This window comes from Nicotiana tabacum, chromosome 5 (genome assembly GCF_000715075.1).
Source record: "Nicotiana tabacum cultivar K326 chromosome 5, ASM71507v2, whole genome shotgun sequence".
Taxonomy (NCBI): Eukaryota; Viridiplantae; Streptophyta; class Magnoliopsida; order Solanales; family Solanaceae; genus Nicotiana; species Nicotiana tabacum.
Genome location: NC_134084.1, coordinates 48,942,896 through 48,960,067, shown reverse-complemented (window position 1 = coordinate 48,960,067; position 17,172 = coordinate 48,942,896). Strand labels below are relative to the sequence as shown.

At 39.6% G+C, this 17,172-nt stretch overlaps 1 protein-coding gene across 1 annotated transcript; it reads right to left on the bottom strand.

The window, feature by feature from the left end:
• Nucleotides 1–11,723: 11,723 nt before the first annotated feature.
• On the bottom strand, nt 11,724–16,661 carry LOC107832110 (cation/H(+) antiporter 28-like). The gene is made up of 4 exons (XM_016659922.2): nt 16,403–16,661; nt 14,440–15,435; nt 13,052–13,666; nt 11,724–12,367 (listed from the first exon to the last, which is right to left on the bottom strand). The coding sequence occupies exons 1-4, from the start codon at nt 16,574–16,576 to the stop codon at nt 11,756–11,758; spliced, it is 2,397 nt and encodes a 798-aa protein (XP_016515408.2). The 5' UTR covers nt 16,577–16,661; the 3' UTR covers nt 11,724–11,755.
• Between the last annotated feature and the right edge of the window lie 511 nt (nt 16,662–17,172).

The following is a 17,172-nucleotide window of genomic DNA, read 5'->3' as shown; positions in this document are numbered from 1 at the left end:
CGTTCTCCTTGAGCGGGGGGCTTAACTCCATTATCTTGGAGTTTTGCCTTTGTTACCAAGTCTACTTGGCACATGTGAGTCCTTCTGCACGGATAACTATTGCTTGTCTTCGGCGTCTATGCTAGGAGATGGGAGAAGAACTATACCTAGCTCGACTGATAAACCTTTATTCCTCCAAGATTTTCCGTGGGGGATAATAAACTTTAGCAAATGCGGTCACCATGCTTTCCTAACTACCATGGATGATGACAACGACCGTGGGTAGATGGAGCGGTTCTTTGCGATCGCCACCAGGGACATCATCTCGGCCACGACTCTATCCTTTCCTGAATTATGGAACCACACTCGTAAGTACATCATCTGTCCTTCTAGTTAAATATTGTATCGTCTGTCTTTCACTATTTCAGCAACTCGGTGGATACCACCTAGGGTTGAAGGCTTGGACTAGTGAGTTTAGAAGATTCTGGTTGTCACTATGCCTGAGACCCGCAAGTGGAAGGAACTGGCCCTTAAATATGGATGGAAGACCAAAAATGATGGTAGGTTGAACTTATGTTGTCTTCACTTCTTGTATAAGAATAATTGGTTAGCCTTTCTTTCCTGATGAATTCAAGTCTTCCGCAGGGCTCTATTACCATCCTGGAGGAGGAAGTTTTGGCTGATCCAGCTAACGCAGTGAGGTTGCTACATAAAGTTTTTACCTGAAAAGGTGTCACTATGCCTGCTTCCGGTGCAAGTGCTTCTTCTCACATCCCCGACCAGATAACTAACAATACAAAAGGCGACGTTCTTCCACGGCTGAGGGTAAAAATAAAAAGGGGAAGAACGCCACACCTAAGCCATCCATGGGCACTATGGTGACAAGCATCGGACCCGAGCTAGCCATAGACACCATAGTGATTGACGATGATTAAGGAGCCAGTGATGAGGCAACTTCTCTGTATAGAAGACGACACCTTCATCAGCTCAACAGAATGCTCAGTCTATTGAGCTAGTTATGCCAACCGAAGACAATGTCACGACGCTCTAGGGGGAATTTGCTGTAGTGGAAGATGCTAACTCTTGCTTCCAAGTCCCATTCACCGTTCTTGGTATCATGAGGCTTGGTACCGAGTCTTTTCCATCTTCGATTGATAAGAAACCAACAACCAGCACTGCTTTTGCCGCAGCTGCTTCTCAGCCTACAACGCCATCAACTTCATCACCTTCTTCTCCAACATTGCTTTCAACACCACCAACTGCTACATCATCTCCACCGACTTCAGTTGCCTGAGAGGAGGATTTCCCCCTCCCCAGTCCCAAATTTATGGGAATTTTGGACATATCTATTCGGCCCCTTCGGATGATCCCCAAAAGGGGAGGAATGTTACCCTTTCAATTTCTACCGGATGTCATATGTTGTCCCGTTTGGTGGAACTTGCTAATTATCTGAATCCTCTGGCTTTGGAACGAGCCAGGAATAAAATACAGTCTCTCTTTGGAGAGTATTTGATGAACAATGTCATGCATAATGTGGCGGTATATGATCTATGTTCCTTCTATTGTTTCTTCTATCTTTGTTATGATATGGTTTTTAATTTGTATTTCTATTTTTCAGGCTAACTTCCTTGCTTCTGAGGGCTTTCAGAGATTGATTCTTGACAAAGAAAAACTTACGTCTGCAGGGAATCAATTGTTGGCTGATAAGAGTCAGATTGATGCCCACCTCCCGAAACTAGAAGCACAAGCTGCTGAGGCCACTGAGTTGGAGGCTCGGTTGCAGCAAAGCGAGCAAGCGGTAGTGACCCTTGGCCAAGAGGCCGTCCTGTTAAGGTTACAATTTGAAGAAGCTAGGGCAAAGTGGGTTGAGGTCCATAATGTCGTTCTTGCTGCATCTGATCGCGAGGCTGCCTCTACTGAAAGATTGAATAATTTAGAGGCAGCCTTAAACTCCAAAGTTGAAGAAGTTGTGATGCCGAGGAGAAGTATGCCTGATTGGAAGAGAGGCACAAGAAACTCATAGAGCATAACAATATTTTTAACTCCACTCTCCGCAACCTTGATGTTAGCCTCCTGGCAGTTAGGTCTGAGCGGGATGACCTTTCGACCGAGGTTGACTGTCTTAATGAAGAACTTTAGCGCCAAGCGGCTTTCTTTATTGTTGAAAAAACATACTCTATGTATAGTATGAGGAGAAAAACCTTGGAAGAGGCCAATGAGGCGTCATTGACTTTGATGCAGAAATCGCTAACGCTCGTGAGCTGGACTCAACTGCCCGAAGGGGTCTCCTGGTCCAACCTGATTCTACCGACTCTTTTTGTTTCAGTTCTGAGTTCTCGGGAACTGAAGAAGAATCAAAAGTGGATAATGCTTAAGGCCAAGATATTTAGCCAGCGACGGTTCCGCCTACTTCTCCGGGGCGTGCGAATGTTTCTCTTCCTCTGGATTCCGGGAGTGCAGTCGTTTAGCATTTTGCTTTCTTTTCTTTTCCATACCTGTGTATTTGTGATTCTTGGCATGTTTGTTGTGAATAGAAGTATTTTTCATCTAAGTATTTTGCAACTTTTTCTCTTTGCATACTTTTCGTTTAAGTATTGTTCAAGTTTTTCTCTTTGCGTTGAATTATGCAAGGCTTCAGGTCTATTATTCCCAGATAGTATTTGGATTCTGGGCATAAGCTCTGTCAGAATCAACCTTTACTATGAGGGTTTATAAGAGAGGACTCTCTTATATTTATGATGCTCTTGAAGAGGACATATCTTGTTTATTACGACACTAGCATTTGAAGTACTTGTTTAACTTTAAAATGATAGAATTAATTCATCATTCAGACAAGAAACGAGATAAAAATAAAAGTACTTTACTTTATTCCTTCCATTATCAAAAGTACTTAATCATTCATTGTGCTAAAAAGAAATGCCATTACTTGTGGCCAACTTGTACAACTTGTTTTTACGGGGCTGGCCGCACCGTCCCTGGTCTCGATGAAAAAACTTTGTTCCCGGATTTTGTATTCCCGGTCGATATGGCAGTTATCTCCATATTCTCATATCATTCTCCCCAGTGTTCGAGTGTGAAGAATGTGAATTTGAACACTAGAAATCTTGCTCCTTTGAAGATTCAACTAGCTGATAGTTAGGTAATCTTTAGTTCAATAGCTAGATTCACTTCTCCTTAGGAAATTTGTTATCGAGCCAAAGACTATCCAACAACCCCCAACGGCTTTCACTCATGAATGGTCGGGTAATCCTTGGCCCGATAGCAAATTTTACTTTTCGGTAGGAACTTTGCTAACGAGCAAAATATTATCTAATCGCTCCGTAGTGATAAGTTGTCTGCTTGCCTTGTCATTTTAAGGTCTTATTTTTGTTGACAAAACTTCCTTCGTAGTATGCATTATGTTGCTACCTTGTTAAAACCCTTACCAGAAAAAACCCAATTGGGACAAAAACTGGACGAAGGGAAAAAGAGAGCAGCATATACTTTCATTATAGGCGATGCTAGTCAACAATAGTACCTTTTGAGGTGTGCCAAGTTCCAGTTGCTCGGCAACTTTACTCCATATTGATTTTCAATTCATATAAACCTTTCCCGGTGACATCTAAAATCCGGTACGAGCCTTCCCACGTCGGACCTAACTCTCATGCGTTGAGCTCCTTGGTGTTCTGAGTTACTCTCCTTAAGACCAAGTCTCCTATTTTGAAATAGTGGATGTTAGCTCTTTGATTGTAATATCTTTCCATTCTCTGTTTTTGGGCTGCCATCCTTATATGTGCAAAGTCCCTGCGTTTGTCGAGAAACACCAATTTGACTAGCAATGCTTCGTTATTTCTTTTGGTATCCCGAACTTAAAAATTTTATTCTCCCACAAAATATCTGCCATTTCATGTTTACCGATTTTCTAGTAAGGACTTGCTTCAACCTACTTAGAAAAATAGTCAGTTAAAATCAAAAGAAATCTTAACTTTTCGGGGGCTGGTGGCAGCGGAATGACTTTATCCATTCCCCACCTCATGAATGGCTAGGGCAACAAAATCGAGTGTAGTAGTTTTGTCGATTGATGTACCAACGGTGCGTGGCATTGACATTTATTGCATTTCTGTACATAAGCCTTAGCGTCTTGTTCCATCCGGGACTAGTAGCATCTCGCTCGGATTAGCTTTAATACTAAGGAATCTGTGCCTGATTGATTCCTACAGATCCCTTCGTGGACTTCTTTCATGACATAGTTAGCTTTGGAAGCCCCTAAACATTGGGTCAACGGGCCTTCAAAAGATCTTCTATAAAATTGACCTCCCTTGAAGCTGCATTGAGTTTCTTTAGCGCGTAGCACCCGAGATACCTTGGGATCTTCAGGAAAATTTCCATGCTCAAGATAGTAAATGACCTCGTTTCTCTAGTCCCAGGCCAAATCGGCTGCGTTTACCTCGTTATTGTTGTCTATATCCAATACCGAATGCATAAGCTGTACGACCATACCAGAGTCTGATCCTTTTATTTCCCTGGATGATCCAAGATTGGCTAGTGCACCCGCTTCCATATTCTCTTCTCTTGGGTGTGCATAAGTGACTATTCCCTGAACCATGCGAGCAGAGCCTGGACATTTATTACATATTGTTGAATGCGTTCCTCTTTGGCTTCGAAGGACATGTAGACCTGATTTACTACCAATTAGGAGTTGCATTTGATTTCTATAACTTCGGAGTCCAATCCCCGAGCCAGCTCGAGTCCTGCAATCAATGCTTTATACTCTACTTCATTATTAGTTAGAGGGACGGTACTTATGGCCTGCCTTAGGGTTTCTTTCGAGGGCGTGGTTAGCACTATGCCGATCCCGGACCCCGTCACATTGGATACTCCATCCGTAAACAAGGTCCAAACTCCTGATATCGATTCTGACACCATCACTACTTCTTTGGTAGCCAAAGGTTACAACGCAGGATTGGAATCAGCCACAAAGTCGGCCAAAACTTATGACTTAATCACAGTCCTAGGTTTATACTCTATGTCAAATTCACTCATTTCGACAGCTCACTTGGCCAGCCTACCTGAAAGTTCAAGTTTATGAAGAATATTTTGTAAGGGAAAAGTGGTCACCACGGTTATCGGATGACATTAAAAGTAACGCCTAAGCTTTCGAGCACCAACTACGAGAGACAAGGCCAATTTTTCCAGATGTAGGTAGCAAGTTTCTGCTCCCCTTCAAATTTTACTATCATAATAGATAGGAGACTACGTACCTTTGTCCTTACGAACTAAACCTGAACTTACCGCTACCTTAGAGACCACTAAGTACGTCAGCATCTATTCGCCTTCCTCCAATTTTGACAGTAGTGGAGGATTCGACAAATAACTTTTCAAATCCTTCAAGGCTTGATGACGTTCCGGAGTCCATTCGAAGTTGTTCTTCTTTTTAAGGAGCGAAAAGAAATGATGACATTTTTTTTGAAGACCGAGAAATGAATCTAGTTAAAGCGGCCAGTCTTCCTGTCAACCTTTGAACCTCTTTCAGGCTTGATAGCAGGTCATTGATGTCTTTGATGACTTTAATTTTATCGAGTTGAATTTGAACCCCCCATTGCGACACCAGGAATCCCAAGAACTTACTAGAGCTGACTTCGAATGCACACATCTCGGTGTTAAACTTCATGTTATGCTTTCTTAGGATGTCAAAAGTTTCTTTCTAGTGTTTTAGATGATCACCTGCGTTCAAATACTTAACCAGCATATCATCTATGTAAACTTCCATGGTTTTCCCTATTTGATTTTCAAATTTTGTTTACGAGCAGCTGATAAGTGGCTCTGGCGTTTTTAGCCCGAAAGGCATCACATTATAGCAATATGTGCCGAATTTCATTATGAACAAAAAATTTTCCTGATCCTCCGGGTTCATCTTTATTTGGTTGTACCCGAAGTAAGTATCGAGGAATCTCAATAACTCGTGCCCAGCCATCGCATCAATTATTTGACAATAGGAACGAGTCTTTCGGGAACACCTTATTTAAATCCTTATAGTCTACGCACATGCAAAATTTATTATTTTTCTCTGGAACTACTACAACAATACCTAGACAGTCGGCGTACTTTACCTCTCATATTGAACTGATATCAAGCAAAAGAGTTACCTCTTCTTTGACGAATTTATTTCTAACCTCAACAATCGGATATTTTTTGTGTCTTACTAGAAGGATGTTGGGATCCGAGCTTAGTTTATGCATGGCCACTTCTGGCAGGATACCTGTCATATCCGTATGCGACCACGCAAAATAGTTTATATTTAATTTAAGAAATTCGATAAATCCAGACATGAGCTCGGGGTTTGGCCATGTCCCCAAGTGGAATTTCCTCTCTAAGAACTTTTCTAACAATACGATTTGCTCAAGTTCTTCCGATGTGTATTTTGTTGCGTCCGTTTCTTCTGGTACCTGAAAATATCTTGGTACCTGATAGGATTCCGATGACTCCTCCCCCTGGTTGACTTCGCTTGGCTCGGGAGCAGGTGCTGGTTCCTGTAATTGCTACGCTACACATTCCTTCCCTTTTGCTACTGGAAAAAAAAATGAGATTTCATCCATCTCCCTTGCTACCGGTTGGTGGCCTCTTATTTGTTTAATTCCCTCAGAAGTTGGGAAATTAAATAATTGATGATACATCGACGACATGACCTTCATCTCATGCAACTATAGTTTTCCTAGGATAATATTGTAGCCCATATCGCCGTCGACTACCTTGAAAAGGGTTGTCATCATCACCCCCTCTGCTTTGGTGGGCAGCAAGATCTCTCCTCGGATTGTTACGCTTTCCAGATAGAACCCGACGAGGAATTTTGTGGCTAGAATGATACTTCCTGTTAGCTTATCTTGTTCCATCACTCTCCACTGGAAAATATTGGTCGAACTTCTTGGGTCCACCAAAACACCTTTAGTTTTAAAATCTAAGACATTTAAAGAGATTACCAAGGCATCGTTGTGCGGCAGCAATAGTCCATCTGCGTCTTCATTCATAAAAGTAATGTCATCCTCAGTGACTTCCCCGAGTCTCTTACAGTGGGTTGCTGACACCTTCATCTTCTTTACCGCTGAAAAAGTCACACCATTAATCTCGTTTCCCCCAAAAATCATGTTTATCGTCAAACGTGGAGGATCTTCTTCTACTTTTGAAGGTTCCACATTATCACGATTGTGACTGTAACTATTTTTAGCCTGCTCACTCAAGAATTCTCTAAGATGGCCATTTTCAGTAATGTCTCCATCTCTCGTGCAGATGCCAGCAGTCCCCTATCCGGCCTAAGCTTTCGAGCACCAACTACGAGAGACAAGGCCAATTTTTCCAGATGTAGGTAGCAAGTTTCTGCTCCCCTTAAAATTTTACTATCATAATAGATAGGAGACTACGTACCTTTGTCCTTACGAACTAAACCTGAACTTACCGCTACCTTAGAGACCACTAAGTACGTCAGCATCTATTCGCCTTCCTCCAATTTTGACAGTAGTGGAGGATTCGACAAATAACTTTTCAAATCCTTCAAGGCTTGATGACGTTCCGGAGTCCATTCGAAGTTGTTCTTCTTTTTAAGGAGCGAAAAGAAATGATGACATTTTTTTTGAAGACCGAGAAATGAATCTAGTTAAAGCGGCCAGTCTTCCTGTCAACCTTTGAACCTCTTTCAGGCTTGATAGCAGGTCATTGATGTCTTTGATGACTTTAATTTTATCGAGTTGAATTTGAACCCCCCATTGCGACACCAGGAATCCCAAGAACTTACTAGAGCTGACTTCGAATGCACACATCTCGGTGTTAAACTTCATGTTATGCTTTCTTAGGATGTCAAAAGTTTCTTTCTAGTGTTTTAGATGATCACCTGCGTTCAAATACTTAACCAGCATATCATCTATGTAAACTTCCATGGTTTTCCCTATTTGATTTTCAAATTTTGTTTACGAGCAGCTGATAAGTGGCTCTGGCGTTTTTAGCCCGAAAGGCATCACATTATAGCAATATGTGCCGAATTTCATTATGAACAAAAAATTTTCCTGATCCTCCGGGTTCATCTTTATTTGGTTGTACCCGAAGTAAGTATCGAGGAATCTCAATAACTCGTGCCCAGCCATCGCATCAATTATTTGACAATAGGAACGAGTCTTTCGGGAACACCTTATTTAAATCCTTATAGTCTACGCACATGCAAAATTTATTATTTTTCTCTGGAACTACTACAACAATACCTAGACAGTCGGCGTACTTTACCTCTCATATTGAACTGATATCAAGCAAAAGAGTTACCTCTTCTTTGACGAATTTATTTCTAACCTCAACAATCGGATATTTTTTGTGTCTTACTAGAAGGATGTTGGGATCCGAGCTTAGTTTATGCATGGCCACTTCTGGCAGGATACCTGTCATATCCGTATGCGACCACGCAAAATAGTTTATATTTAATTTAAGAAATTCGATAAATCCAGACATGAGCTCGGGGTTTGGCCATGTCCCCAAGTGGAATTTCCTCTCTAAGAACTTTTCTAACAATACGATTTGCTCAAGTTCTTCCGATGTGTATTTTGTTGCGTCCGTTTCTTCTGGTACCTGAAAATATCTTGGTACCTGATAGGATTCCGATGACTCCTCCCCCTGGTTGACTTCGCTTGGCTCGGGAGCAGGTGCTGGTTCCTGTAATTGCTACGCTACACATTCCTTCCCTTTTGCTACTGGAAAAAAAAATGAGATTTCATCCATCTCCCTTGCTACCGGTTGGTGGCCTCTTATTTGTTTAATTCCCTCGGAAGTTGGGAAATTAAATAATTGATGATACATCGACGACATGACCTTCATCTCATGCAACTATAGTTTTCCTAGGATAATATTGTAGCCCATATCGCCGTCGACTACCTTGAAAAGGGTTGTCATCATCACCCCCTCTGCTTTGGTGGGCAGCAAGATCTCTCCTCGGATTGTTACGCTTTCCAGATAGAACCCGACGAGGAATTTTGTGGCTAGAATGATACTTCCTGTTAGCTTATCTTGTTCCATCACTCTCCACTGGAAAATATTGGTCGAACTTCTTGGGTCCACCAAAACACCTTTAGTTTTAAAATCTAAGACATTTAAAGAGATTACCAAGGCATCGTTGTGCGGCAGCAATAGTTCATCTGCGTCTTCATTCATAAAAGTAATGTCATCCTCAGTGACTTCCCCGAGTCTCTTACAGTGGGTTGCTGATACCTTCATCTTCTTTACCGCTGAAAAAGTCACACCATTAATCTCGTTTCCCCCAAAAATCATGTTTATCGTCAAACGTGGAGGATCTTCTTCTACTTTTGAAGGTTCCACATTATCACGATTGTGACTGTAACTATTTTTAGCCTGCTCACTCAAGAATTCTCTAAGATGGCCATTTTCAGTAATGTCTCCATCTCTCGTGCAGATGCCAGCAGTCCCCTATCCGGTGGCCGTTTGTCCCATGGTATTCACACCATAAATTAGGATCCCTTTGATTGAGATCGGATCACATTGTCTTCGGGAACTGTGCTTCCTCAATGTTCCTTATAGTCTATACTAGCTACACTACGCTAACTTGAAGTTATATTCAGAAAGTCTGGGGTAGAAAGAGTCTTGGGAACCCAACATTTCCTTGCCCTACAGTGCTCTATTATTATAGTAGCGATCAGCTCTCCTTTCGGCTGCGAATCTATCCACTGAACGTAAACCTCTACCACCTCCTTTGGCCTTTCGTAGGGCAAAAATTGACCTTTTAAAGACCGTCGACCTGTAGCAAAATCATCCTTTGACTTTTCTTTATTCTTCTCTCGGTATCGACCCTTGGATGATGCTAGGAAACCGAGTAGATCATTATTAATTCTTATCTTTGACTCGTATCAGATGTGAACATCTGCCCATGTTGTTGCCTGGAACTCGAGCAGACTTTCTTGTAATTTTCAGGAAGCGTGAGAACTTCTCAGATTCAGACCTTTAGTGAATGCTTCAGCTGCCCATTCATCCGGTACGACCGGTAGCAGCATCTTTTCCTTCTGAGATCTGGTTACAAACTCCCGCAGCAATTCAAACTCTCATTATGAAATCCTAAATATGTCGGCCTTTCGAGCATGTACCTTTCTGACCCCAACATGGGCCTTGATAAAAGAATCCGCGAGCATCTCAAATGAATCTATTGCGTACTCGAGCAAAAGCGAATACCATGTCAGGGCCCCTTTTGTGAGGGTCTCCCCGAATTTCTTCAATAAGACTGACTCAATCTCCCGGGGAGCTAAATTGTTCCCCTTCACCATCGTTGCATAGGTGGTGATGTGCTTCTCAGGATTCGAAGTCCATCATATTTCGGTATGTTTGGCATTTTGAACCGCTTCTGGATCAATTCTTGTGTCGCGCTTAGTTTGGACATTAACTAGGTATATTTCTTTGAGTCCGGTCCTTTCAACACTGGTGATGCGCCCGGAATTTGATCCATTCAGACATTTGTTTCCCTCATAAATCGCATGAGTTTGGTTTTAAAGGGATCATTCTCATTGTTGTTACCGGATCCGCTACTGTTGCCCCAGCTCCGTCGAAGCTGACTTCTCCCCTCGGGGTGTTGTTGTTGACCCTCTGTATTGTTTGATTTGAGGGAGCATTGGGAGGAGCTAGACCTCGTCTATTCGTGTTGTTGGAAGCACCCGACAACGCCTGCTTCAACTCTATCATGCCCTGATCTTGTCATGAGAGGTGGCCCATAATGTCCTTTTGTTGCTCTCTCAAGATCCTTACTGTTTAAACGACGTGCTCGTCTTCAGCATCATCTGGAGTTGTCTCTCGAACATGTCGCAGATATTGCCCGCCATGTGCCGGCATGGCCTCACCCCCCTCATTGCGGGTATCACTCCAAGAGTATCTCATACATCGTAAGCCATAATCAATTTTCTAGACATTTATTGGGAAATTGCTCTACCCACTACAATATGAAAGGTTGTACTTTTGAATGCACCATCATTATACATTTATCATTTATTGAAAGATAAATTTATTATTTAGTACAAAAACATTAAAGGAGTGATGTGTATATAATGGGTGAAAAAGTCATTCAGCATTTTGATGGACATTTTGGTAATTTAACTTTATATTTAAAGTCTTCCTACTTTTAGTATAGTATGATGCTATGATGATAATGATATGATATGATGACTTGTATATCCCCTTTCCTGTTTGTTTTTGTTGGGAAGTCATCAGCATTGCTCTACTCTTTGATATTGTACTTGCATACCTTTTGGAGAAGAGTGTCTTGTGGGCTTTATTGATTAATAGTCGATGAAGAGGCCTTGCTTTGAAGAGAAGAACCGATTGTATGAGAGAAGCAGTCATCAAAAGGAGTAAAGGACCTCTGAAGGACAAATTTTCCAATAAGCCATTAACATCATTCATTCTGCTGGTAAGTTGAAGAAAAGAGAGGAAGAATAAGAAAAAAAGAAGAAGAAGATGCCTTCCACTGAACACCTGAATTGTTCTCTTTTGACTCCCTCAAATTGTTTATTTTTTGCGCGAACAATTTGTTTTTGGCGTTCCCTTTAAATTTCTAAACATTGCGCTAAACCCCCCATCACGCCCCTTTATTACGCGATACACTGTGATTCAATTTAGTTAATCGTAACACATGCTTAGTGTTATCGTGTTGATCTGTCTTTCTTTTGCGTTTCTCTAACTTTTGGTCAAGGACGAGGAGCGAACCCTTAAATTTAGAGGAGTTTGCTAGGAAGAAATCCTACTATGTTATAACTTGAATATGTACATGTTACATGATTGAGAATTCATCATGAAGTCCATCTAATTCTCCTTTAAGACTATGTTGTTGAATGATCAAAACTGAGGCTGTTACTGAGAAATCAGAAGCAGAAAGAATATCTCCAATAGGACCTAACTCTGGACACTCCTCCCAATCACTCATTCCTACTGTTAACACAGAATTTACCCTCCCACCACGTCCCACAATAAACAAACCATATTGCCCTTCTAATGACCTTAATGTAGAAAATGTTTGTCCAGAGTTGACAAGGTATTTCTCCACATAAGCAACACGTCCTCCAGCAACATGTTTATCGTAAAATTCAGCAAAGCATTCATCATCAATCTTCATTTCTTCCAAATGTTCAGTAGTATTGGATTTTGCTCTACCAACTCTTGATGACACACTATCTCCAGCGGCCTCTACTAGAAACCTGATTACTGTGAGTTTTACTCCAGGGTGTCGCGCCACACGTCCTGCATACACAAGTGCTTCCCTGTCATCTTTGCCACCAATAAATATCACTGCTGCATTTAGGGAAATCGAGGATCTTGATATCACGGTTTTTCCAAGACCCCTGTCTACTAAGATCCCCACAGAACAAGGTGCATTCCGAAGAACCTACATGAAAATGTCATATGTCAAACAAATAATTTGGAATATCCAACTACGTATCCGTAGATATAAAATTCAAGACGCAATATTATTTAATATTCCTAAGTTTTTGCTTTAAATGTTTTTGGCACACAACTACTTAATGTTGATAGATTAGATGTCTTTCATTTAGTTCCATTAGAATAGAAATAAAGGATATCTTGTAGATGATTATTAAGTTTGTTTATTATTTTTCTAGAGTGAGGCTAGCGTTTTAGGATTTAGTCTTAAACTGCTAGTGGTTAGTGTTGAGTTCTCACTACTCTTTCGTTCCTCTTAGTGTCGGGTTTTATCTATTGGTTGTTATTTTATTTTCCATCTATTTCTTGTTTCTTGTGATGCTGTTATTTTTTTCTATGGTTTTTATTGATGGTACTGATATATTGTCTCTTTTCGTATTCTTGAGCCGAGGGTCTTTCGGAAACAACCTCTCTATTCCTTGGGGTAGGGTAAGGTCTACGCACACACTACCCTCCACAGACCCCACTTGTGAGATTTCATTGGATCGTTGTTATTGTTGTTTGTTATTTCTCTAGCGAAACGGCGCTTTTAGCTGTGGTATGGAATTATCTACAAGGTTTCATGTCTATTAGCTGTTTATGATCTTTAAGAAAGAAAGAAATTAATAAGTAGTTGATATGTCTGGTGTACCTTGCGGTTGATATGGCGGAAGCCGGAATGACCCACATGGAGTCTTCCATCTTCCTCTTGATTCTTATGAAAAGGAAGTATAACAAGATGTACCAACAGGTCCTCAGCAAGAATAGTTATATCTTGGTGCATATTATTGATGGTTGAAAGTGCCATCATTCTTTGTAAGTTAATGCCTTCGCAATCCTCACTTAAATAAGCATGAACATCTTTGGTAATTTTTTCTCTCATTTCAACCACTGCAGGATCAGTTACAGTCACAGCATCAACTCCAACTCCAGCTCCAACTTCAACTCCACGTCCTTGTGTTAATGTTGCTGCTATTTTATCAGTTAACTCAATCATATCAGTTAAGTAAACCATTATTCCAGGATTTGCTGGCCCTCGAGAGATTTCCATGAAGTTAATTGCCGAGAAAACATTCTGAGAACTACGAATGCAGACTAGTATTCGAAGCTCATTCGTCGAATTAAGCCATTGAAGTGCCATTTTTTGTGTTGGTGACCGTTTCCTTGCACGTTCAATAATTTTTGCGACCACCACTGGGGTGTATATTATGGTAAGGAAAGTTACAAACACCAAAACAATACTTGTTGACATACTTATGATATTCATCTGCATTCAAAGGTAATATTACGCAAATATGAACACAAAATAATCTTGATGATAACATATGTATTGAGTCAATTTCATGCATGATTGCCGAAGTTTGTCTAGTAGAGCAATAAATTCAAAAGCTTTTTTTTTCTTGCGTCATATTAAAGTAACTTGACATAGTATAACAATAGTCACTAAACTTTTATCCACTTTAACACAGTAGCAAAATTAATTTTTTGTCCATTTAAAATAGCTGTACTTTACCCACACCAAAATTTTCCAATATAACGTCAAAACTCACCAATAAAGGTGACTTTACCATTATAGTGAATAAAGTTTAGTTATTTTAATGTGACAAAGAATAATTTAAAAATTACTCCCTGTGTTACCTATTTCCTTTTTGGTACGCTCTAAAAAAAATGACTCCTTTCTAAATTTGGTAACAATTTAGCTTCAACTTACAATTCTACCCTTAATGAGATGCTTTTATGACCATACAAATACTCTGGGCCCTTTTTGACTTGTTTAGGACCACAAATTACAAAAGTCTTTATTTTTTCTTAAACTTCGTACCTAGGTTCACATAAATTGGAACGGAGTGAGTACTTAATATATGATTTTTTTTTGCAACTTTATTGTTATAGTTAATAAAATTCAATGACAGTATGTGGAATCAATTCACCAAGAAAAACAAAAATAAAATAATAATAATAATAATAATAATAATAATAATAATAATAATAATAATAATAATAATAATAATAATGAAGAAAAATATGTTAAGGACTTACGCGGTAGGCATTAATAGCTAAATAGACTTGAAAATGGCCCTTGATATTGAGTAGCAACCCAGTGGCAACTGATTCTGGCCAATGAAATCCTAGCATTAACCCAGAAACCACAGAACCAAGTACTTTACCACCTGTCGCAATTAGGAAAGGAACGACTATTTTTGCCCATGTAGCAATCTTGCCAGCCTCAAATTCTGAAAGTTTAGCTTCTGTGCCAACCCAAAAGAAAAATAATGGATAGAATATGGTCCTAAAAATATAGTTAACTTTGCCAATCATCATTTTTGATATTCTCCCTTCTCTTGGCATAAAAAGCCCAACCAAGAATGCACTCAAAACTTTGCTGAAACCAACAATAGGGGACATGCTACAAATTGAGATTATAAAAGCGAGTGCCACAACTAAATGTGACCCTTTCATTGGTTTTCCTTCAGGATTTTCATTATTCACCCATTTCATAACTGAAGGAACTACCTTTGATGCTAACAACGTTTGAAACACCAAAATCGCCATCATCTTTAGCATCGTTTTCACACTTCGATTCTGAAAGTTTCTATCCGGATCAAAAACGAGAAATCCAATAGTGATTAATAATATCGAAACAACATCAGACTGTATTCCGGCTTCAACAATAAATCGACCTATGTCCGATTTTCCAATTTTTAGGTCAGTGATTAATCGAGTTAATAAGGGTGAATCTGTTCCAGCAAGAACGATTGCTAAACATGAACTGAATACAGCATTTGGTTGTTTAGAAATGTGTAGAAGTGGAGTCACGAGGCAAGCAAAGACAAATGTAGTTAGCACTCCAGAATATGCAACTTTTGCCTCTGGGAGTGTCAATTGGAGGAATATATTGGGATCAATTTCTAACCCTACAACAAACATGTGACACACCATAATTGCGTCCACAATATAGTTCAAAGTTTGTTGTACTTCGTTGTCGTTTAAGAACCTGTTACGCACGAATTCAAGATTACTAAGTAGCAACCCTACCTGCATAAAAAAAAAAATATATATTAGATGTCATTATTTTGGGATCAATCACTTTTGGGAAATTAAAATAAGTAAAGTCGGAGTCACATATATCATTAGAAAATTGTTTAAAAAGATATGCAAAATTTTATTAGGATGGAATGATTAAGCAGTTTGAGAATGAACAAATCTTAATTCTTCCTAAAAGGGAGTAGATCAAATGCTATTGTTTCATGGCGGCCACCGACTATCGCATCACAGCTAAGCCCAGGGGATTTGGTCAAGGGATTCAAACGCATACAAGCTATTGGTATCTGATTGAGAGATAGAAAATATAGATTCACGATATTTGGTGAAAGCAAAAATGAATTGGCCGATCATGAATTCTATGACGTTTTTAAACCTATCTAATTTCAGTTCATAATGAATGAACTCCAGGATGAAGAAAACATATCCACCTTTTATCCCGACTCGATCGGCCATGTCACACACTATTGTGTGTATGGGACTAGGGTCTGGTATCATCCCCGTAAGAAAGGGTGCTAGCACCATTATAATCCCACTACTACGTCCGAGTTGCTTAATCACAAGCATAAGAATGCAACCCGTAACACCCAATACGTGCAAGGTTTTGTGATAATCAACTCTGATCTATTAAAGCTACTCACTAGCTATCATATTTTTCATTTATGGGTTATAACAAACTATCATAAAATGTATCATAAGTTAACATTGTCGGGTTCGCCTTTATTATGGATGCATTTATTCTGTCACCCTTTATGAAAGGCCAAACCGACACGATAGGTATTGCGATGTGAAAAGCTTTACTTGGTGAAATCGAAAAAACATGCATCACAGGTGTAAATCTGAGAAGTCTCACATGAATATTCTACCATATCGGGCATTCAAGAATCGGCACATAAAATTTTAATGTAACAATTACATGACATAGAAGATCAAAAGGTTAGGGGGGTAGAGAGAGACTTACAATGGATTCAGCAATTATACGAGGTTGGGAAAGAGGGCGAAGCAGAAGGTGGACACAGTTGCACAAGAACATGGCTAAGAAGAAACCTAAGAGGTAAATAGACATAGATGCAATTCTAATGGTAATCTGATTCTGGCATTCAACTTTCGTGTCGTTCTTCTTTAAGAAATCCATTTCTTTCTTCTTATCTTTGCAGATAATTAAATCTTCTAATCTCTGTTGGATTGAGTTCAATTAGTAGATCAATATATCAAATTCTTTCCCAATTGACATACACATTCGCAGAAAGAGAACAATGAATGTGGAGCTACGTACTCTATTGAAAAGAACATTCCTCAATAGGCGGGGCTCCTCTTACTCCCACTCTTAACTAATCACGTGGGTTAAGGTGGTTAATATGTCTCCTAATAACTAGCACGAAGCAAATGCAACCATCCTATTTTCTTAATATATCTGAAAACCTTAACAATCTTTGGAATCATACTACTTGTAATTTCTTATATATAGATGTCACGATAAATAAATTCTGTTTACCTCGAAAATACGAGTAACAATTAGATTTGATTTGTGATTTTAAAGATATGTGATTTAATTCAATAACAATAAATAATCAAGAACTATAAAGTAAGAATGAAAGAAATAAGTGAATCAAACCAATGTTACTCAGCAGTGGTGACCTCGAAATGAACTAAGAACAGTAAAGTAAGAACAATAAATGTAAAGGATAATTCTAATGAACAATAAGATAGAAAAGTAGGATAGTATATTCT

Excerpts from the sequence above, each read along its gene's own strand:
- LOC107832110 (XM_016659922.2), bottom strand. The coding sequence starts at position 16,576 with ATGGATTTCTTAAAGAAGAACGACACGAAAGTTGAATGCCAGAATCAG. Across the intron at positions 15,436-16,402 it reads GTATAATTGCTGAATCCATT|GTAGGGTTGCTACTTAGTAA; the intron begins GTAAGTCTCTCT and ends TTTTTTATGCAG. Across the intron at positions 13,667-14,439 it reads TAGCTATTAATGCCTACCGC|ATGAATATCATAAGTATGTC; the intron begins GTAAGTCCTTAA and ends CTTTGAATGCAG.